The 26324-nt window shown below is 36.3% G+C and overlaps 1 protein-coding gene and 1 pseudogene across 1 annotated transcript; one reads left to right on the forward strand and one right to left on the reverse strand.

Annotated features, from left to right (window-relative positions):
• Positions 1–679: 679 nt before the first annotated feature.
• On the forward strand, positions 680–1473 carry LOC136227232 (probable membrane-associated kinase regulator 1; annotated as a pseudogene).
• Positions 1474–19867: 18394 nt separating this feature from the next.
• LOC136226920 (DNA replication complex GINS protein PSF2) lies at positions 19868–24326 on the reverse strand. Its single transcript, XM_066015606.1, has 8 exons — positions 24155–24326; positions 23993–24067; positions 23786–23900; positions 22534–22630; positions 22426–22456; positions 22254–22340; positions 20225–20377; positions 19868–20142 (listed from the first exon to the last, which is right to left on the reverse strand). The coding sequence occupies exons 1-8, from the start codon at positions 24200–24202 to the stop codon at positions 20122–20124; spliced, it is 627 nt and encodes a 208-aa protein (XP_065871678.1). The 5' UTR covers positions 24203–24326; the 3' UTR covers positions 19868–20121.
• Between the last annotated feature and the right edge of the window lie 1998 nt (positions 24327–26324).

Here is a 26324-nt window from a genome sequence, read left to right on the forward strand (position 1 = left end):
AAAATCCATAACAAATGGCTCAATGTGGAAAAATAATTGATCAGAGATTGATCCTTAAAACATGTAAAGTTCAGGACTTGATTATGCTTTTTTCCTTTAAAAAATTATAATTGTTTCGTAATAAATAGGATAAATAATTTATTAGTCCTCATCCTTTTACGTAACACATTGTATAGTCCTTTTATTTTGAAAACACATTATAATTAAGGTCTCTATCTTTTGTAAATACATTAACCTTTTGGTCATTTTGTATATTTCTTTTAAGTTTTTAACCGAGCATATCTTAGTTTTAGGACAGTCATAGTATAATACAAAATGACCATGTTACTCTGTTATTTTCGGTATGTCTGTTTATGCAAATATAACTGTTAAAAGTCTAAAAACATAGACAGAATGACCAAAGAGTTAACAGTGTGTTACGTAAAAATTAGGGACTCATAAATTATTTACTCTAATAAAGGGTAAATTCCAAAAAAAACTCATGTGGTTTGATGTTGTTCCAAAAAAACCCTTGTGGTTTGTTTTTACAAAAAAAAAGGACCGTGGTTTCGCCGTTACCCGAAAAACGGAAAATGGGTTAACAGTGTTAAAAATGCTGACGTGGCGAAGGGTAAAATTGGAAATTCCAAATTTTTTAATTTTTTTTAATTTTCTTTTATTTTCTCTTTTTCTTTCCTTTCTTTCTTCTTCTTCACCGTCTATTTCTCTCTCTCCCCGCAAATCCTCCACCGCTCTTTATCGACTGGCCGATGAGTTCTTCTACAAAGGTCAGTTGTTGCCTCTTCATCTTTCTCCTCGCATCTCTATGGTCTGTTCTCTCCTTCTAGCTTCCTCCAGCACTTCCTCCTCCTCCGATACTACCACCACCGCTTCTCGTGACTCCACCGGAAGCTCCAACGACTCCACCTCTTCCTTCGCCAGCGATTTCGTCTTGCTCGGTGATTGCGATTCTTCTAGACCGAGTTCCGTTACTGAAGATGATGAGTTCCGACGGATTAACAACTTCAATTACAATTCGAATCAGACCAAGAAGGGGAGTAAATACTTCTCGCTCTCGAGATTCTCTTCTGTGTTTAAGAAAGAGCCGAAGATTAACCGCGAAAACGATGTTGTCACCAGTTCTTCTGTGAAAAGGATGAGCGCCACTGCGAAGGAGGTTATAAGGAAGTAAATGAAGAAAGTGAAGCCGTTGTACGAGAAACTCTTGCAGAAACAACAGCAGCAAAAAATGGAAAACTTAAATCCATTGCCGACGATATTCACAAAACAAGATAGATCTGATGTAATATCTGTGAAGAACGGGAAAAGATAGCAATGGATTCGATCTCCAACTCAAGCTGTCCGTCGTCGATGCGATCATCTCCAACTCATTCCGGTGTGCTTTCTAGAAATGGATTCGTGAGTTCAAAGGTCGGCGGCGGAATGTGTTATGTAGATAACAATTCATCAATGGAGGAGTTCTTAGAAGAATAAGAACAAAAAAAAATTAAAAAATTTGGAATTTCCAATTTTTCCCTTCGCCACGTCAGCATTTTTAACACTGTTAAGTTATTTTTCGTTTTTCGGATAACGGCGAAACCACGGTCCTTTTTTTTTGTAAAAACAAATCACAAGGGTTTTTTTTGGAACAACATTAAACCACGGGGTTTTTTTTGGAATTTACCCTCTAATAAATATAAGCAAAATCTCGGTTCATTTTTCAAGGTTTATCCAATTCTAAGAGGTCTAATGATAAAAGCTCAATGGATTCAGCATGGCGGAACCGCTGCATCTAAGGGTGTTCAACGGTCGATTCAGTCTAAAACCCGAATCAAATCGAACCGAAATAACTGAATACCGAATAACACTGAAAATGAAAATCGAACCTAATATTTTGGTCTAGAATTATAGGTAAGCTCTCAACCAACAGGTAAGAGCTTCACCATATTATAATGCTTGTATTAGAAAAATCATCAACCCATAATTTAATTAAAGATTGAATCTGATAATTTAATTAAAGTATGAATGTACAGTGATATTGTTCATTATATAGGGTAACTCAATATTTAATTTTTGAATGTGGAGTTTTCATTATGTATTCATTACGTTTTTTCTAATGTTTAAACCTATAATCAGGGTTTTAAAAAAAACCTATAATCAGATATATTCTTATAATTTTCTTATTACAATATTTAATCAAATGGTTTTATATTCAATTATTAATTCAAAATTTGATTTTTTTTAAACCTAATCAAATAATTAATAGATAATAAATTTAATTAATTCGTATTTCGGTTAATTCGGTTATTTTAATATAAAAACCGAATTGACCGATATTACCGATATATTTTAATATTTAAGACAAAAACCGAACCTAATAGATCGAAAAACCGAAAAGTTCATCGGTTCGATCGGTTATTTCGGTTCGGTTTGCTTTTCGAACACCCCTAGCTGCATCGCCAATCTAGGGATAGAATGATACTTTCACATATCAAGCAGCCTATAAATGGGTAATATTTACTTTCTTTTTCTTTATTATTATGATATTCCACTCTCTTTATTATTATTGGTCACTAATTTTGACAACATATGATATCCAGGAGCTCAACCACAACAAAGTCAACAAAACAGATGATATCAAGTCAACAAACATCCGGGAAGCCAACTCAAATATTGGACCAGACCCAATATTTGGAGGAGAAAATATGTTGTTCCCAGTTTGATGTCCCTTTCCATATCCCTCTCACCTAAATTTGTGTAAAGTGACATATTGTCTTACTGGATTTGTTTGCAATGATATATTACCTCATGAACTTGTTTAAAGTGATATATATTTTAGTTTGTCCAAATCTTATCTTTATCTGCCACGTTGATTGAAGGGGTTAATCATATCATTTAATGAGATACTATGTGAAATTAGAAGGACAATCAAATTTTTGAACAAAGTTAAAAACTCTTGAAACATCTCTAACAACCTCTTAATTTGACTCTTAAGTTAAAATTTGAATAGAAAAAGTTAAAAATCAGCTCCAACTGCTTCTAAGTGGCTCCTCAAATCACTAAGAGTCCACATCCTCTCTATTAATAGAGAGCTTCTCTCCACTTCTTATAAGTGCCTCCTTAATTCACTTTTTATTAATAATTTATTATTGAGGAGTCTTTCTTCTCTTGCTATTAGTAAATATAATAATTAATAATTTTAATGATAAAATAGTAAATAATGAGTGAATGTGAGGAGTATTGTTGATGCTGATATACTCTTGAATTACTTAAAATCAATTATTTATATATATTTTTTAGAGAGTGCACTAAGAGTTTGGTGAAAGATTAGAAAATGGGTTTATGGTGATCAAGATAGAAATAAAGAAAAGAAGAATTGGAAAGAGAAAAGGGTGTTGATATGCTATATCTATCTCTTAATTAAAGAGATAAGGACAAATGCAAAATTAATGATACCCCTAAACTAAACTAAACTAAAATAAAGTTGTGGTTTGGAAAAGTTGGTCGGCCAATTAGGACCATAGAGAGAAGAATCTTATGACCTTTCTTTTCTTTTTCTTTCTTCTTGATGAACATGAACATGGGTCTCAACATGTCTATTTTTTTGGACCACTTTCCTTTTCTACTATTATACTACTAAATGGAGATGTTTACCTTTTATTACAAAATGGTTAGATGCTTTCATGTTAGGTGCCTTCTTTGCTTAACCACCTCTCCTAGTTTCTTCCTATTTCAAGAAATTCGGTAGTATTTCATTGTCCTATTCTTTATTCTCCAAAAATATAAGATAAAAAAAATTCCTTCTAAACTGTAATTGGTAATAATTTTATCTTTAACATTTACCATTTACCATTAGAACAAGCAACTCTAGTATTTGAGATTTCTTAGGTTGTTCATGTTTTCTATTCTTTTACGAATTTAAATTTAATTAACTGCGTCAAAAATAATCAAATAAAGATTAAACTATTAGAACAATTTGCATATAAAAAAACATTATACAACTATATTGTTAAGGCTAAATATGCTCTCGTTCAATGTGGCTAAATTTTTAACTTATCTATACTATTGTTAAGAGAGAAGTTGTGAAATAAAATTTGAAGGAAGTATATTGTGCTATTGTTGTTAAGATAGGTTGATACGAGAAAAAAAAAATGAGACAATGTGTTATTATTGTCTACTTTCAAATCCATTTTAATAAATTGTATTCTTATTTTCTATATATTATTACTATTAAATTCAGATAAGATGTAATAATTACTTTTGGGAATAATTTTCAACAATTGAGATTTTAATAATTATTGTATTGTAATTGAAATAAGTTTTAGATTTCATAAAAAAAAATTGAATCAAGCGAGTGCCTAGGCCGACTTCTCCTATCTCCACTATACATATATGTCATGTTATCTCCACCACATCACTTATCGAGAATAAATAAAAAACTAAACAAAAATCTCGTCAACTGCACATTTGGGTTAAAAAAAAATCTTGATATTTAGATGAAGTTTTTATTCTGACAATCAAATATGCTCCCCAAAAAACTTTCGAGAAGAAGTTGAGAGGTTTCTCATTTACAAATCTATATTTTCACACAACCGCTTCCTTCACCTTTCTCCATCGTTGTTCTCATTGTATCACTGTCATTTTTTTTGTTTCTAATCAAGTTTTCTTGGAGACGAAAGAAGGAAGATTGTCTTCTTTCTTCCTCCTTCCATCTACGTTTTAGTTTTATTTACTTATTTATATTTTCTCATTAGTTTGAAATGTATATTTTTTGTCGAAATTCTTTTTCCGTCGAATCTACATTTATAGCTATATTTTTTCCAGTTTTAGCAAGAGCGGAAAATGTTCATCTTGTCCGTAGATTTATAAATTTGCATGGAAAGAATTCAGATCCGAATGTCCAGAAAAGCCTACATGATGAAGAATGAGCGCGTTTTTTTATGAGATTCAAATTATGAGAATGATATCATTTCTATTTTATTGTATTATTAGTCCTTTATGGTTTTTGATGCTCTTTGTAGTCTTTTTTTTTGGTACTTGTATGGATGGGAGAGTTGTTCAGACCTCGGATTGCTTCCGGTATTTAGGATCTATTATCCAAACAGATGGAGAAGTATATGGAGATGTTGCTCATAGGATTAAATCTGGTTGGACGAAGTGGAAGAGTGTTACGGGTTTCCTTTGTGACCCCAACATATCTAATAGATTGAATGCAAAATTCTACCGCACGACAATAAGACTAGCATTGTTATATGGTACGGAGTGTTGGGCAGTGAAACACTGTCATATTCATAAGGTGTCGGTGGCGGAGATGTGTATGTTGAATGGATGTGTGGTCATACGAGAAAGGATCGGGTGAGTAATGAAATAATTCGAACAAAAGTAGGAGTTACAACTATTGAGAATAAAATGAGGGAAAACCGACTAAGGTGATTTGGCCATGTAAGACAAAGAGTGCTTGATGCACCGGTTAGGAGGACGGAAGTGTGGTAAAGGGATGTAGTGGTGAGGAGTAAGAGAAGACCTAAGCAAACTTGGAAGAGGGTGATCGAGAGTGATATGCGTTTATTGGGGATTGAAGAAAATATGGTAGTGGATAGGACAGAGTGGAGTGAGAGAATTTGTATCGCTGACACGACTTGATTTCACGATTTTATATGATGGTTCATGTTAACCGACTCCGAATCATTTTGGAACTAAACCTTTATTGTTGTTGTATGGATGTAAGGTTTTATTCCTTCTATATTAATGTATTTATACTGTTTGATCTAATGAAATGATAAATTTATAAAATAAAAAAATTACTATTTTATATGTTAGATTAAGTTTCTACATTTAAAAATAGACAAATTTAAAATTTTATCCCTATGTTTAAACTGCCGTTTTAAGAAAAATATATACTTGTGCCAAATGTCGCTATAAGTTAACAACACCCATATAATGTCAGAAAAAATTCTTTAAATTTAATATGGATAGACTCTATTTAAAAATTAAAGAAAATATTAATAAGCATTACCAACCAATTGACCTGTCTTGATTCAAACTTTATTATAATAATTTTGAGCAAAATACAGCCTAATACAATAAGCCATCATAGTAACCAACAAAAAGTCAGAATCAGACCAAATCTTATATTAATTAATTTCACATAAATATTGTTTTATCTCAATTTTATTCAATTCAACAACTCATCTAATTTTGGGGCAAAAGTTCACAAAATATATATATTAATTGTACAAGTTTGGGAAAAAGAACTGGATCTAATGATCATACTGCTCTGGAAAGATCATACTACTAAGTACTAGTTTGTTTCATAAAGCATAAGCATCAAATAGAATAAAATCATGAAATATCAATTAATATATCCATGAAAATCCCCATTAATATATAGTTTGTACTAATTAATTATTAAATTATACCTTTATACCAATTCATATAAAGATATTTTTCTTAATGCTAATTAATTGATTTAAAACATTAAAATTATTATTTCAAAAGATGTGTGATTATATTTTAATTTCCATGAGATATTTTGTTATGTTAAAATATTGGTGCAACAATGCAAGTTTGTATTTTTGGATAAATTTATTTAAGTCAACAATATTTAAATTTATATTTATTTGTTATTATTTTAAGAAAAAAAATAGAAAGGAGATGTGGCTTTATTGGAAAAAGTTTATCCATGTTTTTGTTATTGAGAAGCCTATCTTTTCCTTGGATTATAATAATTAGAAATAAAATATTAAAATAAATTTAAGATTGTTCGGGAAGAGTTAATTTAAGTTTCACCTGCAAAACAGTAGAATTCAATCACAATATTTATCTAATGATGCAATTAAAAGTTTTGCTAACAGAATTTGATCACATCATGTTTTCACTTTAATTACGAAGTAAGAATTAATAGATTAAAAGGTAAATTTTAAATAAAATTATTGTGGTTTTACTAATTTTCAGATAAAGAACTGTGGTTTATTTTTTGTCAAAACGAGAATTGAGGTTTTTAACTTTAGTAAAAGGACTTTTTTTATTGATACTATTAAAATCACCATTGACGACTTCAAAAATAACATATTTTAAGAACTACTAATATTCTAAACAACTTTAATTCTTTAACTTTTTTTATTTTGAGATTATTTAGATGATGTTTGATAAAAAGAGAGAAAATTAATGCTTAGAGAGAGAAAGTTCTAAAAAGATGATTTTCGAAAATAAAAAATGTAGTTACATAGAAAATATGACATTGAACAGCTTTAATTCTTAAAAATTTTCATTTTTAGGTTATTAAAGATGGTTTTAATAGCATTAATCCAAATGTGAAACCTAAATGCTCATTTTAACAAAAAGTAAACCACAATCTTTTATCTGAAAATTAGTGAAACTACGTGGGTTTTATTTGAAATTTATCCTAGATTAAATGAATCAGATTTCTAGTGCAAGGGAGAGTATGATGAGGTAATGATACAATCTTCTTGGTTAATTATATCATGTAATAGATATTAAAATTGAAATTATATTATTTTATATGTGAAGTTTAAATAGCATTTCTAAAAAAAACTTTAAGGGTATTGTGTCCCAAATTATTACTATATAATGGTGGGCTCTGTAAGAAGAATCTAATCATAGCATTGCAAAATATGAAAATAAAAGAATCTAATAATTGCAAATGAATAAATAAATCAATTACTCACAAATGATAGTAGTTTTATTTTATATGGGACTAATTTTCTATTCGATGGCCTCTCTCTGACAACAATATTCACTAATTCAAAAAAACAAAATCACATGATTTGCTCTCACATCAAATCTTTTAAAAATCAAGGGTTAAGGTACAAAAATACTCCTAACGTTTTGGATCAGGAGCAATTTTACCCCTAACATATGAAATGGTACAATTTTACCCCTGACGTTAGAAGCCAAGAGCAATTTTACCCCTAACGTTGATAAATTGGGTCAATTTGAGAAATAATTCATCAAACTGTCTTTTCGGTCATAAATCGTGTCATCTAGACTTCAAATATGTGTCATTTTATTAGTAACAAATCACAAATATATGTTGGGATGTGAAAAAAAATAAAAAATAAAAAACACTGTATTTTGTACAAATTGGATAAAAAAAATAAAAAAAAAAATCACCAAATTTATAAATATTAATCTTCAGTTCTATTATTAAATTATAAAAAACACGAAATCTTTTTTTAAAAACGAATTTATATGCAATTGGTGCAGAATAAGGAACAAAAATATTCGTGTTTTATAATAGTGGTGAAATTGACCCAAATTATCAACGTTAGGGGTAAAATTGCTCTTGGCTACCAACATAAGGGGTAAAATTGCACCATTTTAGACGTTAGGGGTAAAATTACTCCTGATCCAAAACGTTAGAGGTATTTTTGCACCTTAACCCAAAAATCAATTATGATAAATTATTTATTATCTTATTAACACAGTTGCAAATAACTTGCTAAAAAACAAGCTATATATGCCTTAAATATACAAGGTAATAAAAAGATATTTGCTATGTTATCGTTACAAACAACTTATTAAAATGCACAAAACTACTTTAGATTATCGTTAAATAATAAATAGACCGGTATGTTTAAGTTTTCTATGATAAAATTGCTCTTACATGTTAATGTTAACGTTAGAAATAAACTTTTACAATTTCACACCCTAAGATTAAAGCCTGTCAGAAAATATTGGGTAAAGAAAAATGTTGTACTAGAAAATAAAAAGAAATGGTGAGTGACTAACATTTTCAAAAGGTAAGAAGTAAAGTAGGGTAAATGTTTTATATTAACTAACCTAAAATTAAATTATTCCTTTACTGAGGAACATTGAAGAATTAGAAAAATATTTTATTGCTCCTAGCTTATGAAGCACCAATTTGGCTGTGGACACGACAAACGACATTTTTAAAAAATATGAAACACAGTGCGGCGGGACACGGCAAATTCTATATAATTAATTATATATATATATATATAAGATATAAAATATATAAAAAAAACTTGCTAAATCACAAAACAAATCAAAGAAGGAAAAGAAAGAAGCTCTAAGCGTTTATAATCGCGATACACATGTGAGAATTAGAGGTAGTTTAGTTTTTTTTTTTTTTGTCAAATTTTGTAATTGAACCATATGTTTTAAAAGATTTAAAAAAAAACCCTAAACTTTTACATATTTTCACCATTAGCCGTGTCCCCCCGAGTCCCCGCTGTGTCCCCCGAGTCCCCGCCGAGTCCCTACCATGTCACTATCGAGTCCCATCCGTGTCCCTACCGAGTCCCATCCGTGTCCCATGTCACCGTCGTGTCCCCGCCGATTCTCGGCAAGTCCGGCGAGTTCGACACGGCCACGGCGACTCCGGGGAAGAGTCTGTGCTTCATAGCTCCTAGCAAACAACCGGGCCTAAGTAGGTGTTTGGTTACTTTCTTTTTATACTCAGGTTTGTCTTTTACATTTGAAAAGTAGTAGAATCTCTGCTTTTTAGGAAAACAGTTTTTTCTAACTGTAAACAGCAAACCGTAACAACGAACAAATAGTAGGTAAAACAAACGGGTCTAAATGTGCAGTTATCTACTAACTCTAGGGAAAATCAAAACCTTATCCTTAATCTAAATTTAGGTAAGGTTATCCTAAGTGAAGGATAAGAAAGGGTTGAAGTTGCAAGGAATAAAAGAAGAGTTGAGGACCCACAGCATGTGAAAATAAGCATTAATTTAATAATAAGTGCATACTTCGTTCAGGGAACACAGCATATTCTGGCCTACCTTCCAAGGGAATATGAATATCCCATTCCACCTTTTTCATCTTTCTGTTCAAATGCATTATAATATTGATTCTCTTTGTGAAAGAAAAGAATAAGGAAGGTGTTGTATGCAATGTTCACACACTTTCTTTCTTTCTTTCTTTTAAAAGAATCGAAGGAAGACTTTAGAGGCACAATTTCAGGACAAATACACCTCAAGTGGTCGGTCGGTTGTACAAGTTCAGGAACAAGTTCAAGGGACAAAAGTATCGTTATAAGCAAGTTACTAATATATCACTTTAAACAAATTCAGATGATAAATATGTTATTTTAAGCAAGTTGAGCAGGTTAAAAAGATATTTTGTAAGTTTAGGAGAGAATCAAACTTTTAGGATAACTTCAGGGGACTCTTGATGTATTAAGCCATAATATTCATAAGTAAGAATTGAAGTTCAAGATAGGATTTCAATCTTATTTGAAAATTCTTTAACAAAAAACGAAAGTAATTTTATACTTCTCTTATAATTAAAAAAAAAAAAAAATCGAACTGAGTTTGTTCGCTAATATATTCATGAACATTATAATCGATTTTATACATGAACCGAGCTTGCTCACAAGCTTTCGGGCCGAGTTTTACTATACTCATGCTGAGATCGTTTAGGAATCGAGCCTCAAAATCGTGTTCATGCTCAAACTCGTTTATAAATCAAATCGAACACAATCGAGTTTTTATCGAATTGATCGCCGAGCTACTCATGAGCGGCTTGACTAGTTTAGAGAAGCATTTGGAAAAAAAAAAAAAATTACCACAAAGAATTTACAATAGAATATTTTTTTTCTTTTCAAAGCGAAATCAATCATCTGCACCAGAAGACATTTAAGGCAGTTAACTTGTATATTTTGAGATTTTACTATATATTATCGAATAAAACGAATTAACGCTAAATCGCTTCAAATTATCTACCTTTCTGAATGTTGCAAGCGCGTCGCTCGAGGAAAGAGAAAACGCCTTCTTCCTTTCTCCATTTCTCTTTCTTCCTCATTTACTCTTCTCTTTCATTTCCCTTTGCGCTTTCTTTGCCCAGAATTTTTCCCGGAGTTTCAGAGTCCTCGAAGCTTTTACTTTCATGTAAGTTCATCTTCTTCATTCTATTTTTTCTGAATGTTTAGGAGCTCTTCTTCCTCCTCTGAATCGACCTTTGAACTTTTTAATTTGACCTCTTCTTCTGAAATCGTAGTTAGTTGGACTACTTCTTCATCGAAAAATTCTGATTCCTCCGAAGATACAGTTAGCTCTAATTTAGCTGAGTTGCGTAACTCGGCACGAAATAATGGTCGAACTCGTTCAAGTAAAAATCTTTATGTTCCCATTACTGGTACTGCTCCGGCAATAGATTTTAGGCGATTTTCCGGGATGGTGGCTTCTTCTTTTGCCCCATCTAGGAAAAAGACACCTCGTGCGGAGTCCACTCCCTCTCGCATGAGCGCCGCGGATCTAGCGGATCTGGCGAGTCGCTTCCCATGGATAAATAACTATGAGACCCAGTTGGCGGCTGCTCATCAACGGCCCGCCTGTCCGCCAAGCGGATACCTGTCCGTATATTGTAGTCATATAGAAAGAGGGTTCCGACTTCCTCTTCCAAAGATGATTGCGGACATCCTTGCTTATTTTGACATCATTGCCAGCCAATTACATCCAAATGGCTGGTTAGATCTAGCTTTAGATTGTTACTTAGCTTCAAACTTAGGGGTAGTGTGCACCCCTCATGTCTTTCGATCTTTTCATAAACCGTCAAAGCGAAAGTCTGAGTCTTTCCTCACTTTTGCAAAGTTTGGAGCGTATTCTCCGTTTAGCGACAAGATGTCCAACGTCCATTTCTGGGACGAAAAATTCTTCTATGTAAAGATAAACGAGGGCGAGTCTCTTGGCTTTCCATCATTCTGGAATCCCAAACCCTTGCACATGGCGGGAGACATGCGTATATTGACGGATAGTGATGAGGTAGTGGCGGAGCTTATGAAGAGTGTCAGGGCGGATGCTTGGACATACGCTGACGCCTTGGACTTCATGATGAATGACATTCCCCTGATTCGCCGAGAAGGGGACAAGTTCATTTATTCGAAGTTTGCACAACTTGATCAAGGTAACTTTGTTTTTTCTTTGAACCTTGATTGCTTTATTGTTCTCTTTGTCAGGGGTTTATCTAAGGCCAATCACGCTCTTGTAGAGATGCGCAAGAAAATGAAGGATGATGAGGCTCGAAAGAAAGGGCAGGCAACGGATCCCCAAAAGGGTGCAGGGAAATGCCCAGCGGATATAATGGCCGATCCGCCGCTGAAGAAGAGGAAGCCTGCCGCTTCCGGCGGTCAAAAGTTTATGGCGGATGCCATGAAATCCGCCATACCCTTGGTGGAGAAGGAACCCATACTCCATTGTGCGAACCTTTGTGAAGGTTTGAAGTTGTTTTATTCCTTTAGAGGAAGTTAAGCTGCCTTAGGGATCGTCTTGCTACCTATATTTGAGGTGAAGCGATCCGCCTTTAGGACTTGTGAACCCTTCTTTGGGAAGGGCGCAAGAGAGTGTAAAGACCTTACGTCCAAGGAATGTTTAACCCTATCTCGAATGGTGATCATCTAAGGATGGATCCGCCCATGAGATTGTTCTCCTATCTTTGAGGAGAAAAAACAGCTATGTAATAGCAGTACTTTTTGGTGTGGGAAGCGTTGGATGCCCCCCTTCTTTTTGAGACTGGAATATTTATATTGCTGCAAGAAAATACTTAAAAAGAATATGGACAATAGAACAATTGCTTTTTATTGATAGGAGATACGCTTTATTACAACAAACGGGTGTTATATGTGAGCCTCATTAAAACCTTTAATAAGAAAAACCTCATGGGAAAAAAGCTTACTAAAAGAAAAAGAGTACTCAAGACCTTGTTTACATTCTATTTTCTGGCGAAGTATTTGCGGAGATTTTGGAGATTACATGTGCGCGGCAATGTATTTCCTTCCATGTCTTGAATTTTAAATGTGGCGAACCCAATCTTGTCCACTATTCGATACGGACCTGTCCAGGTGAGCTCTAACTTGCCCTTCCCTTCCTTAGATTGGATTTTGTCTGCCTTGCGGAGCACGAGATCTCCCACATTCAAGTCTACAAGCTTGGCATTTTTGTCATGATAAGCTGCGATCCGTTGCTTGTATGCCGCCATACGCACATATGCCTTGTCTCTCCTATCTTCCACTTGATCAAGACTTTCTTTGAATATTTGACTGTTTTCATCATCGCAATAGAATGCAACTCTGTCACTTGGGACCAGTATTTCAACTGGGATTACAGCTTCCACGCCGAGAGAGAGGGCGAATGGTGTTTCGCCTGTGACCGTTCTGGGAGTAGTGTGATACGCCCATAAGACGCTCATTAACTGATCCGCCCATTTCTTATCATGCTCCCCCAGTCTTTTCTTTATTCCTTTTACGATCGTCCGATTCGTGACTTCGGTCATACCGTTGGATTGAGGGTAATAAACGGAGGCGAATCTGTTCAGAATGCCCAATTTTTCACAGAAAGTTTTGAACTCACCACAGTTGAATTGCGTTCCATTATCAGTGATGATCGTGTGGGGAACTCTGTATCTTCCCACGATATTATCTTTGACGAACTCCACCATTCGTTCAACATTGATGGAGGAGACAGCTTCAGCCTCTACCTATTTGGTGAAATGATCTACTGCCACTACCACGTACTTCCTTTGTCTACGAGTAGGAGGAAATGGTCCAACAATGTCAATTCCCCAGACAGCAAAGGGTCGACCTTCGATGATGGGCCTCTGGAGGTGTTTGGCGGTATGAGATTCATTCGCATGAATCTGACAACTATGGCAAGATTCTACCAATTTTTGTGCATCAAGTTCCGCCGTGGGCCAATAAAATCCCGCTAACCTGGATTTCTTCAAGATGGAGGCGGATGCCTCATGGGCTGCACATGTTCCTTCGTGCAGCTCCTTAAGGACCTGTTGTCCTTCTTCTGGCAAAATGCATTTTAACCAAGGGTGGCTAAAGGATTTTCTGTAGAGGCAACCATTTATCATGGAGAAATAGGCCGCCTTCCTAACTATCCGCCGAGCTTCCTCCTTATCCGTAGGTAGAGCTCCATCTAACAGATACTGGCGGATGACAGACCTCCAATCACTTTCTACTGTCGTGAGTATAAATACCTCCTCCAAGGCGAATGCGGGAGCTGCTTTGACTTCGAATGGGCATTGTGGATCCGCCCAGTTCTCTTTGTTGGAAGCCATTTTAGCTAGATGATCCGCCTCGGTGTTTGATCCTCGAGGTACATGGATTAGTTCCCATTTAGTTTCTTTGGCTTCAAGGTGATCCAGCAATTTTTTGACCTCAGCAACGTATTTGGCCAAAACATCATCTTTTACCTCGTAATTTTTGATCATCTGGTTGACCATCAACTTGGAGTCACTATAGATCACAATCCGCTCGGGAGTGATTTCCTTTAGCAGGCGCAGTCCTAATATTAAGGCCTCATATTCCGCCGCATTGTTGGTTGCAAGGAAATCCAATTTTGCTGCGTACCGTAACTTTATATATTGGGGACCTTTGATCACGATGCCTATACCTGCTCCTTCTGCTGAGGAGGCTCCATCCGTATACATCGTCCATTCTTCGACTTGAGATTTAGGGAGATTCATTCCCTCTTCAGTGATTTCATTCACAAAGTCTGCCAAGACTTGACTCTTCAAGGCTGATCTGCTCTCGTATCGTACATCAAATTCTCCAAGGCGGATTGCCCACTCCATCAATCTCCCTGAAGTTTCTGGTTTTTGCAATACCTTCCTCATGGGTATATTTGTTCGAACTATGACAGTATGAGCCTGGAAGTAAGTCCTAAGGCGGATTGCTGTGGTGACAACGGCCAACGCCATTTTATCAAGTTTGGAATATCTGGTTTCAGCATCCTTTAATACTTTGCTCACGTAATAGATTGGATACTGTTGGCCATCCTCTTCCCTTATCATGACCGTGCAAACAGCTTTATTTGTAACCGAGACATACATGTAAAGATTCTCACCTTTCAAGGGTCGACTCATCAAGGGCGGTTCTGTGAGAAACCGTTTGATTCCCTCGAAAGCTTTTTCGCAATCCTCATTCCATTCAAACGCCCTTTGCTTATTGATCACCTCATAGAAGGGCTGGCATCTACGGGCCGAACAAAAGATAAACCTGCCCAAAGCTACGATCCGCCCGTTAAGACGTTGCACTTCCTTGATATTCTGTGGCGTTTGCATCTCCAGGACGGCCTTGATCTTGTCAGGATTTGGGCTCACTCCTTTCTGGCTAATCATGAATCCCAAGAACTTTCCATACGTTGCACCAAAGGTACATTTTTCCGGATTCAGTTTGATGTTGTGACGTCGGAGTACGCCCAGTACCTCCCTTACATCATCGGCATGCTTTTCCACAGTGGTACTCTTGATGATCATATCATCAACGGATGATGAATAAAAGTAATAACTTCTCCGTCTATGTAGATGATATGATCATCAAGAGTACCACTGTGGAAAAGCATGCCGATGATGTAATAGGTTGCACCCGCGTTCTTAAGCCCAAAGGGCATGACTTTGAAGTAATAAGTGGCTTGGTGAGTCACGAACGAGGTTTTGATTCTATCTGAAGGCTCCATTGGGATTTGGTGATAACTCGACTTTACGTCAGTGAAGGAGTACATGGCGTGTCCCGTGGTTCCATCTACTAGGATATCAATACATGGCAAAGGGTAGTTGTCTTTGGGACAAGCTTTGTTGAGATCTGTAAAGTCAATACACATGCGGTATGATCCACCCGCTTTCTTGACTAGAACCACATTCGCCAGCCATTGTGTATAAAGTACCTCTTCGATGGCATCCGCCCGTTTGAGCTTGATGATCTCTTCTTCTATCATCTTCTGCCTCTCAAGGCCATGGTTTCTCCGTTTTTGGGCTACCGGAACCGCGTCTTTGTCGATGTTGAGTTTGTGAGTGATCACATCTGGACTAATCCCGAGGAGGATCTCATCTTTCCATGCAAAGACATCTTCTGCCTTATGGAGAACCTTGGTGATTGCTTCCTTAATTTCTCCCTTGAGCCCTTTAGCCATCCGTACTTGTTTTTCATCCGCCATGAGGTACATCTCTGTTTCGCCCAAGGCCATTGTGACGAGTTCTTCCTCATCTTTAGACTGGGGGCGAATCATTAACGATGCCGAATACGTCTCCTGAGCTACCTTTTGGCTTCCTCTGATCATTACACCTCCCTTGGCCGTGGGGATATAAAGAGTTAAGTGGCGTATGGAGATAAGGGCTGCTGCTTCGGAGATAAAGGGTCGCCCAAGGATAATATTGTAAGCTAACTGGCCATCCAGGATAGAGAATTCCAGATCGCCTTTCCAAACTTGATCTTCATCTGTTAACTCACAATTTAATGTTACCTGGCCCTTTGTTTGGATGGTGTGTCCTGTCACTCCCAGGATGTCCACTATGGTGGTTTCCACTTGGATTGGGTCGACCATAAGCTTGGCAAATGCTCCTCTTGTGATGACATTGCACGAACTCCCGGTATCGATCATCACTCTTTTCATCTCCCAGCCTTCCACCATCATAGTAATGACTAAGGCATCCGCATGAGAAGAGATCTCCGGGCCGACATCCGCAAAAGGGCGATTAAGTGATGCCTTGTCAAGAGCAGTGGTTTTTGCCTTTTTCAGCACAGGTTGGTACCCAGGTCCGCCTGCTATGACATTGATGGTCCCTTTTGCTTTCTTCTTCGGATCATCTCTGGATCTATCACCATCTCCCTTCTTGCCATCATTTTGGACGAACCGGTCCAACTTTCCTCTCTCGATAAGCCTTTCTATTTCTCTGGCTAACTCCCAGCATGCGTTTGTGTCATGGCCATTTTTCCTGTGGTATTTACAATAATTTTTGGGATTTTTTCCAGTGTTAGTGTACTCCCCCCTTTTGGTTCGGGGTATGAAATACTCCGCTTGTGCTGGCTGTTCTCTATCCACATTAGTACTTCGCTTTTAGAGGCATTGAGAGGTGTGAAAGACGTGACAAATGCCGATTTGTTCTTAGAGCCCCTCCGCCGGCTTCTAAAGGAGGAATCCTGGTGCTTGTCCTTCTCTCTATCTCGATGGCGAGATTCGCCTTTGTCCTTTCTAGGAGGAGATAATGACTCTCGGCGAATGTCGTCTACCTCCATAAAGTCCTTGCATCTTTTGATTAATTCTGCCATATCGCGGGGCTTTTTCCGAATTAAATCTTCTTGCAAGCTTTTACACGTGGTGTTTTTCGCTGGAGCTTCCGCCGCCATGGAGACATCCACATCGACAATTCGAATACACAATTTGTTGAAATTGTCTACATACTCTCGAAGGGGTTCATTCGCCTTCTGCTTCAATTCGAAAAGCTTTCGTGACTTGACCACTAGAGGAATACATCCGGCGAATTTAGCACAAAACTCCCTACTCAATTGATCCCAGCTATCGATTGATCCAGGAGGTAAAGATTGGAACCAATCATAAGCGGGGCCTCCTAAAATTGTGATAAGCATCCGGCATAAGACCGCCTCACTAGCACGGTAAAGGCTGAGCAACATTCGGTACTTTCTTGCATGGGCCTCCGGGTTGTCCGCACCCATGTAAACGGATATATTAGGTATTTTAAAATGTCTCTCCGTTTCTTCAGCTTCGATCCACGTTGTAAAGGGCGAATCACGATTGGCGAATGGATTATGTCGGGCATCCTCTTCATTAATGCGGAGCACCGCATCTCTAACTCGATCATCAAAATTCTCCGGACCCGCCCTGGGGCGTCCTCTCCGTGGCGATCGACTCGGAGGTCTCCTACGGAGAGATCTACTTGGAGAAGATGAAGAGCTAGAGCCAGATGACGGATCTGATGGTGAACGTCCACCTCCACCTCCCTGTCCTCCAGGAGGAGCTTGGCCGTTATCCCATCCATGGTCTCCCGAAGGAATGTGTCTATCCTCTCCTTGGTTTGGTGGTGGCGGTGGCCTATCCGAACGTGGCGTCTCTACTGGCCTCTTGCTTTGTCTACGACCAGTAGATGGGGGTGATCTTCTCCTATGGGAGGATCTCTGTCTCCGGGGCGAAGGTGATTTCGATCGCCTACCTTTCTCTTTTCTCCGCTTTTTGTGCCTTCGACCTTCCGATCCGCCCTCAGGGAGATTCGACCGCGGGCGGCTTGGGATACCTGATCCACCCAGATTTATCCTTCGACTTCCTCCTGCTCCAACAGAAAATAATTGCCGATTAAGTGGCGGGTTATTACCGGCTACGGTAGTAGTCACCATGGAATCCGTGGGTTGAATTTGGAAGAATGAAGAATCATGGACACCTGATCCTACAGCGGCCTGTTGCCATTGAGATGACGTAGGATTTATGCGCCGAAGCTCTGGTACTATCATGAACGACCTTAGGCATCTTTCCATCTCAGGGCCAAATGCTCTTCCTATGGATCCCACACATGTTTCAACGAATGTATCCAGTGACATACTCCTTCCGTCCTGTGTCGCAGGAGTGCTCATATCAACGCGTCCAACGCTTGATTCAGGTTGACTTGAGGGTGTTTCAACCCCTAAGGAGGGGTTCTGTTCTCCATTCGTCATATCTTTCCAATGTGAACGAAAACCCTTTATTTGATTAAGGACTCCATGTTCACCGCACCAACTGATGACTAGTGGAGAATTTCCGATTGACTTCCGTCTCTATGGGGGCGTCGTTGGGTTCGACGGGGGAAAGCTCCGATACCAAAGTCAGTATGGAAGAACAAGAAAGCAAACTGAATTGACAAAGGGTAAGTGAATGTGTACTTTGATAGCCTGAGACATAGGCTATATATAATCATGAAGCTGTAACTTTCAGTAACTAGAAAGTCTCCATAATGCTCCATTAATGGCGGTTACTGGTTTCCTTTAAGTAGGCTGTTAGCTAATTGATAACTTATTAATGGTCTTTATTGCGGGATCGGCCCAGCTGTTTCAATGGCGGATTGAGTGTTTATGGAGATTCGCCTTACAGGTTCGTCCGCGGATCTCTTGCGGTGGAACCTTGGTGATCCACTCGTCGGATCTCCTTGTTCAATACGCCGCAATATTCCAGTATCAGGTGATCAACACGTGGCGTTCCTAGGCGAATATCCCGTTTGATCCTTGGGTAGTCATATCATTTTTGTCGTAATGGAATCATCATTACATCATTCAATTTTTCTTTCCAAATTTATGTAATGGGCATTACAAACAAAATAGTCATGAATCCCCATTACGATAGGCTTGTAATTTTATTACTACGAAAAAAACATGAAAAGATAAAAAATGCGAAAATGTGAAAAACCCGAAAATGAAAAAAAAATGCAAAAGATGAAAAACATGAAAACTAGGGGTGTGCATCGGTTCGGTTTAAACCGCATACCGAACCGAGCCAAGTGAATTCGGTTTTTCGGTTTGGTTTTTTTAACAATTCGATTCGGCATCGGTTTTAATTTTAAGTGTATTTTGGTATTCGGTTTCACAAAAAATCTAAAAAAATCGAACCGCATCGAATTACACATATTTTACATATATATATATATATATTTGATTATACAAATTTAATTTCTTTTATTATTGTTGAGATAATAACCCAATATAGATATATTTTGGAAATATTTCAATTTTTGTTATTTTTAATTTAATTCGGTTTGTTCAGTTTAAACCAAACCGAACTGTATATTTCGGTTCGGTTTTAATTCGGTTTTACATATTATTGGGTTCGGTGTCAGTGTGAATTATTTTGATCATTTCGGTTTTGTACCGATGCACACCCCTAATGAAAACGAGAAAAAATATGAATACACGAAAATAGTAAAACGAGACAAAACACGAAAAAATGTGCATAAACCAAAAACGAGAAAAAAATGAAAAAACATGAAAACGAGAAAAAATATGAAAAACACGAACATGGTAAAACAAGAAAAAACACGAAAAAATGTGAAATGAAAAAATGGAAAAAAAACAAAAATGAGAAAAGCAACCAAAAATGAAAAAAGAAATTGAACAAAACATGAAAATCTGAAAAATGCAAAAAAAAAAAAAACATGAAACTTGTGTATTTAACTAATATAAATATACATATTGCAATGATAATTGCATTTTATGGATTTTATTAAAATTTATCAACCAAACATGGTAATGTAATCATGATTCCATTCCACTCCATTACACATTTGATTACATTACAACTTTGATTACATTACATTGCATTACAGCATTACAGAAATACCTTCTTTAGTAGCGTGCTGAAATCATTGTTTTCAGGTTGAGATAGGAAATGGATTTACTCATCGAGGCTTCAGATTTCGCTGCAAACAAAAACGAAATTGATTTGACAATGAATATGCTGTCAATTAGATATATATGTAATATGCTTGAAGAAGAACATACTTTTGTCCTGACAGAAGGTACTTGTGGCGTTCTATCTTGTGTTCTGTCTGAATCTGGCATCACCTGTTCATTCTCATGCCTATAGAATGCCTGTAACGCTCTCCCAGCAAATGCACGAATTATATTGACTTCCATTGCAGACATATTTTTCCACTGTAGAATCAAATTTAAGAATTACTAGAAGCAGCAAAAAGTTTGTGTCCTGAAGCGAGCCTATGTTCTGTAATCTACGGAACTAGCAACGTAATGTAAAATTGAACAGGTTATATAATGCAGGAAGACAGCAATCATAATACAAGATTTATGAACAAAAAGAACACAATCATTTGCTAAACCTAGCAATAAGCGTCTCTTTATAGCTTCGTACTATCAGTATTCTTGAATCTTTGATGGATTTTGAAAGACTAATCATGCTATAAGCAAATTCACCGATCAAAGCTGAAGAGACCACAAAATTAGTGTATTTCAAATTGCTTTCACTTACAAGTTAAAAATGTGTGTTCCTCTCTCAGCTTAATTGCATCGCCAATTAAAAAAAAAAACCCTTCTAATAAAGGCCATTAAAAAAAGTGCATCCTAGATAGACCTTAAATCACTCCAACAACTGCCTTTTGATGAACAGTCCTGAAACTGAAAGCAGCTATCTATAGGAACTCATTAATTCAAGAAATCATTTCAGAAAGATCTGATTCAGAAAATATCTGAAGTTCTCAAAGCAGAAAGAAAACGGTCTTTTTCTTCTTCTGCAGCCGATAGGGCTCGTTCAAAGCGAGTCCCTGGTAAGAGGCTAAGGGACCTTTCATTGTTTGAGCTAATTCCAAGTGCTTATATTTCATACTTTATTTTATTAAAAAACATACTAAAATTAAAAATCACAATATTACTACTCAGCTGAGACCCAGTGGACTTTGTAGCTTCTTGGGTGTGGGCATGAAAGTGCACAATTAATATTTTTTCAGTAGCAGCGTTCATTTGCAAATATTGCTTATTATATATGTAAATCCCCACTAGGAGCAAAAACCAAGTTCTTTTCAGTCTGTTTCTTAGCTTCATATTAACTTTACCATATCACTAAAGGTGAGATCTAACTTTTGCTCCTAATACTCAACATGGTCTTTCTTGCTCGCTACAATTAGGGTTGTAAATGAGACGGGCATGAGCGGCTCGACGTTCAGCTCGATAAATGCTTTGACCGAGTTTAGCTTGATTTCTAAATGATTGAGCTTGAGCATGATTTTGAGGCTCGATTCGTAAATGAGAAGGCTCGGTTATAGGTCCGTGAACAAACTCATGAACAAGCTCGATTATAATGTTCATGAATAGACTCATGACCAAGCTTGGTTCAATTATTTTTTTAATAATATTTTTTCTATAAGGGGGAAATGTAAAACTGCCTAGTTTTGTGTGAAACTTCAATTTGTAGGTTTCAAAATTACATAGCTTATCAACATAATCAATGAGTTGTTCGCCAGCAAGTTCATGAACAGAATTAATAACATACTCGCGAGCAAAGCTCATGAACAAATAAACAAGATGATCGCGAGCAACTCACAATCAACCAATTTTCTTAATGAACTGAGCTCGAACAGGATGTAGAGCTTATACCAAGCTTGAGCTCGTCCAGTTTCCGCCGAGTCGAGCATGAGCTGGCTTGACTCGACTCGATTACAGCCCTAGCTGCAATTGATTTAGGTACATAACCAGTTGCTACAAATCTTGGTCAAATTACCCTTGATGATTTTTCAATTTAGTTGTTTTTCCTCACATTCTTTTAGTCAGAAACCAAACAAGAATGATGCAATCCTTCGGTGGATTGAAACAATCAATTTAAAAGGATTTGAAGGATGTGAACATGTATGAGAAGAGGTTCTTGTCAGCTTTGCGACTTGTCCATGCTTCACTAGATGAAATAACCAACCAAAATCATCCCAACAAAGCCAGATTATACAAAGAAAATTTCATGCAACTTCAGAAACTACAAAATCTAGTAGTGATCTATGTTAGTGAACTCGTGAAGATAAAAGCGTACCGTCACTGTTGATGCAGTAAACTTTTGTAGATTAGTTTCCACTTTGTGGAATCTTACATCTCTGATGTCTTCAACAAGTGACCTCACCTATATAAAATATGAAAGGGTGTTTCATTTAATGAAAATGTAATGGCTGAAATGGAAAAAAGAACAAGAAAATCTTTAAACTCACCATATAAACATCAGGGATGTCATCACGCCCGCTGCCATACACAATATTACAGTTGATAATCAATGTTTAAATTACATATAGAATATAATAAGAATGTTCAGGATTTACTGGTCAAAAAGAAGTCTTGAGATCTCCACATAATGAAAAGGCAATGGCTGAAATGCATGTGAATCTCGCTCCCCTTCCAAAACCTGGGTCAAATTTTCTAAACCACGAAGACATGATTACAAGCAATTTTTACTATCACTTCCTACCATATAAAATTAAACATGTTGAAGTCCTTAAATTTCATACTGAAAGCAAAACCAAAGTAAAGTTCAGAAACACAACAGAGTAGAAATATCCGTAATTTCCAATAATTGACAAAAAGTGCCTAATTATTGAGTATCCAATAATAAAGGGTTTCCTAACCTTAAATAGCATTTTGATGAAAAGGTGAAGCTGATTGGAAGAGACACGAAGTTAATCTATTGCAATGCAGGTTGAAAGAAGTATTTTATCATAAGCTTCAAGCAATCTTTATGATCAAGAGCCTATTCACGTGTGCCTGTCATTTGAGTCAAAATTGCTAAAAAAAAACAGGGGATTGGTGTGCCCCTGAACTTGATCAACCGATTGGCCCTTCAACTTACAAAATATTTCGGTAGTCTGAACTTGCTTAAAATGATATTATTAACATCCTAAGTCCACCTGACAGAACAAGAGAGGATTTGGACAAATTGAAGTGTATATCAATTTTAGCAAGTTAGGGGGCTAATTAATCAATGTAAGTGAATTCAGGGGTCAATAGGTCTTTTCAAACAAATTCAGGTGACTAATAGTTCGGTTTAAACAAATCCAGAAAGCTAACTAGACACTTTGTTAGTTTAGGAGGCCAATCGACTTTTTGAACCAAGTTCAGTGGCATATGATGTATTAAGCCGAAAAAACAATTAGTGTTGTCTTAGTTTTTTCAAATGACATATAATCTGAAACAAATGTTCCTTTACCCGTGACTGATAATATGAAACAGATAAACAAATAATCAAGTGCTCAACAAATATCAATTCATACAATTGAAGGACCAATAAGAAAGTCAAAGTCTAACAAGAACCAGTATGCAGCCTTCTAGACATATCCTTTGTACAGAAAGTTGTACTTTCCAGTATTCATATTTGTGATGTCTATTAGGGTGTCAAAATTGGTTATCTAGTGTTACGCAATCTATAATTCTATATGATTATATATGATACAATGATGAAAAAAACATAATTATGTCAAATGGACATTGTCAAGCAGGTTGTTTCTACAAATCATGTTGTATTATCAGAAATTGAAATCCCTAATGTCTATGCCTTCGTTTTAAAGACGAAATGCTTACCAATTGACATCCATTGAGGAGGCCTAATCGTGCACTTCCCACGCTTCTTCAAAGCCACAGCTAACCACAATGGCACTTGAGCAGCTATTTGTGGATAGAATGGTCCATAATCCCCCTGTTATCACGCACCACTTGAACATTACAAAACCAAAAAAAAAAGGTATTTACAGATGCACCCGTATGCATACAAGGGGAAAAGAGAAATACACATATAAAATTGAGAGAATCCATCCTCAGATTAGGAACGATTTCCACCAATTCATCTTCGGCAATGAACTCGACCTGAGAAACGTAAACCAATTAATTATAAAGCAACTTAATAAATGAAGTTTGAATGAAAACAAAATCATAATTTAAATCAGAGCATACCTCTTCAGGAGAAAAGAGCGACAGGGAAGAATCAGATTGGCCGGCCATTGCTACTAGTTTGAGAGGATAAAAATTTTCAGCTTTGTGATTGTAGAACCGACTATGTGATGGAGCTGAAAATTGGAAAAGAAAAGAGAGAAATTGTGAACCCTAATAAGTGGCGGGAAATTATGTTTTAGTACAGTAGAGTAATTTATCTACTAGTACTTAGCGGGAAACGGCAGGTAAGTTTGTGTTTAGGCCCATTTCGAAATTCCCTGGGTTTTGATTATAATAATAAACATTTTTATTTTGAAAAAAATTATATTCAATGGTTCAAAAAAAAAAAAAAAAATTATATTCAATGATATAGCAGATATTTTACGTTTTCCAATAATTTGACAGTTGCTAGAGGAAAATAGTGTTATTTAAAAACTGTTGAAAAAACTGCTCAAATCCTACTAAAAAAACTCCTAATCATTTTTTCTTCATTTCTCTTCTATTTTTCTATCAATCTACCTATTTTGTTAATTTACTTTGAGAAGGACGAAGAATCTTCCTTCTTTCTTCTCACATCGGGTTAGATTTCTCTAATTTTTTAATTGTTTTTTTAGTCTGTATTCGTATATTTTATCGAAAATGAGTTATTTTGTCCGTATATCAATAAATCGACGTGGTTACTCATATTTTCGATTGTTACCCTTATGGTTTAAAATTTTACAAACTAGTACTTTGAGGTTCATTCCGTTAACAAATACATACCAAATTGACTAACGGTGTTAAAAGTCAAAGGAAAAATAATTAATTTTGTCCTTATATTTATTTATTTTATAAATTAACCTCATTTATTATATAATTATCACAAACAAACTCCAAAATAAAAAAATAAAAATCAATTACACAATCTTCTTCATCTTTCTTTAATTTCTTATTTTTCTTCAACTTTCTCTCTCCTCTCCCGCTCCTCTTTTTCTCTCTCTTCTCTTTTTTAATTTCTCTCTAAGATCAATTGAATTAAATATTAGATATTAAAATCAATCCAATATTCAAAATGGGTAAGAAAATTAATAATAAACAAATTAATCGCCACTGCCACTTTAAGAAGATAGTGTTATACTACAGTCAGTGACACAAACGATATTCTCTGTTGTTCCATAATTTTATATAGTAAAAGTGGCAGTGGTGATTAATTTGTTTATTATTAATTTTCTTGTCTATTTTGAATATTGGGTTGATTTTCATGTCAATCTTTATTTCAATCTTCTTCTTCTTGTTTGTTTTCTTTTTTTTTTCTCTTGTTCAAACACTCACCTTTTTTTTTTAATATATGGTGGGTTTGACAGTTCTTGGGCCATGGGTGCTCTCCCCGCTCAAGATCTGTCTCGTCCCAATTTCTATCAAAAAAATATTGCAATTGATTTTAGAGAGAAATTAAAAAAAAAAGAGCGAAGAGAGAGAAAAAGAGGAGAGGGAGAGGAGAGAGAGAAAGAAAGAAGAAGAAAAATAAGAAATTAAAGAGAGATGGAGAAAATTATGTGATTGATTTTTATTTTTTAGTTTGAAGTTTGTTTGTGATAATTGTTGGGTATACATCCCAAGTCCCACATCGGAAAGATACAAGGGAGTTGCATAGTTTATAAAGAAGTTCACCAACTACATTAGTATGAGGCCTTTTGGGAAGTAGCCCAAAAACAAATCCGTGCGGGCTTGGCCCAAAGCGGACAATATCATACTAATGGTGGAGCTGTTGGTGAACTTGTGGGCCCAACAAATGGTATCAGAGCCGATGGTTCGGCTGGGAGAACGTGCATGAGATCTAAGGAGATGTGGGAGGCTCTCAGTGTGACCTCGCGATGGGAAATCTGTGCTTGGTGTCTTGTGTCGAAAGTCTTCCTGATATTGTGGTGGTCAGGCGGCGTGTTTCGCGGGTGGGCGGCGGTACAAGATGATTAGACAGATTATCGCTGGAGGGGAGGCTTGTGGTCCTTGGTCTGAGGGGAGGATTGTTGGGTATACATCCCAAGTCCCACATTGGAAAGATACAAGAGAGTTGCATAGTTTATAAAGAAGTTCACCAACTACATTAGTATGAGGCCTTTTGGGAAGGAGCCCAAAAACAAATCCGTGCGGGCTTGGCCCAAAGTGGAAAATATCATACTAATGGTGGAGCTGTTGGTGAACTCGTGGGCCC

Source organism: Euphorbia lathyris, chromosome 4 (genome assembly GCF_963576675.1).
Source record: "Euphorbia lathyris chromosome 4, ddEupLath1.1, whole genome shotgun sequence".
Lineage (NCBI taxonomy): Eukaryota > Viridiplantae > Streptophyta > Magnoliopsida > Malpighiales > Euphorbiaceae > Euphorbia > Euphorbia lathyris.

Coding starts and splice junctions, on each gene's coding strand:
- LOC136226920 (XM_066015606.1), bottom strand. CDS start 24,202: ATGGCCGGCCAATCTGATTCTTCCCTGTCGCTCTTTTCTCCTGAAGAG. Junction 22,457..22,533: donor TCAAGACTTCTTTTTGACCA/GTAAATCCTGAA, acceptor TGTGTATGGCAG/CGGGCGTGATGACATCCCTG. Junction 20,378..22,253: donor TTACTGCATCAACAGTGACG/GTACGCTTTTAT, acceptor TTGATTCTACAG/TGGAAAAATATGTCTGCAAT.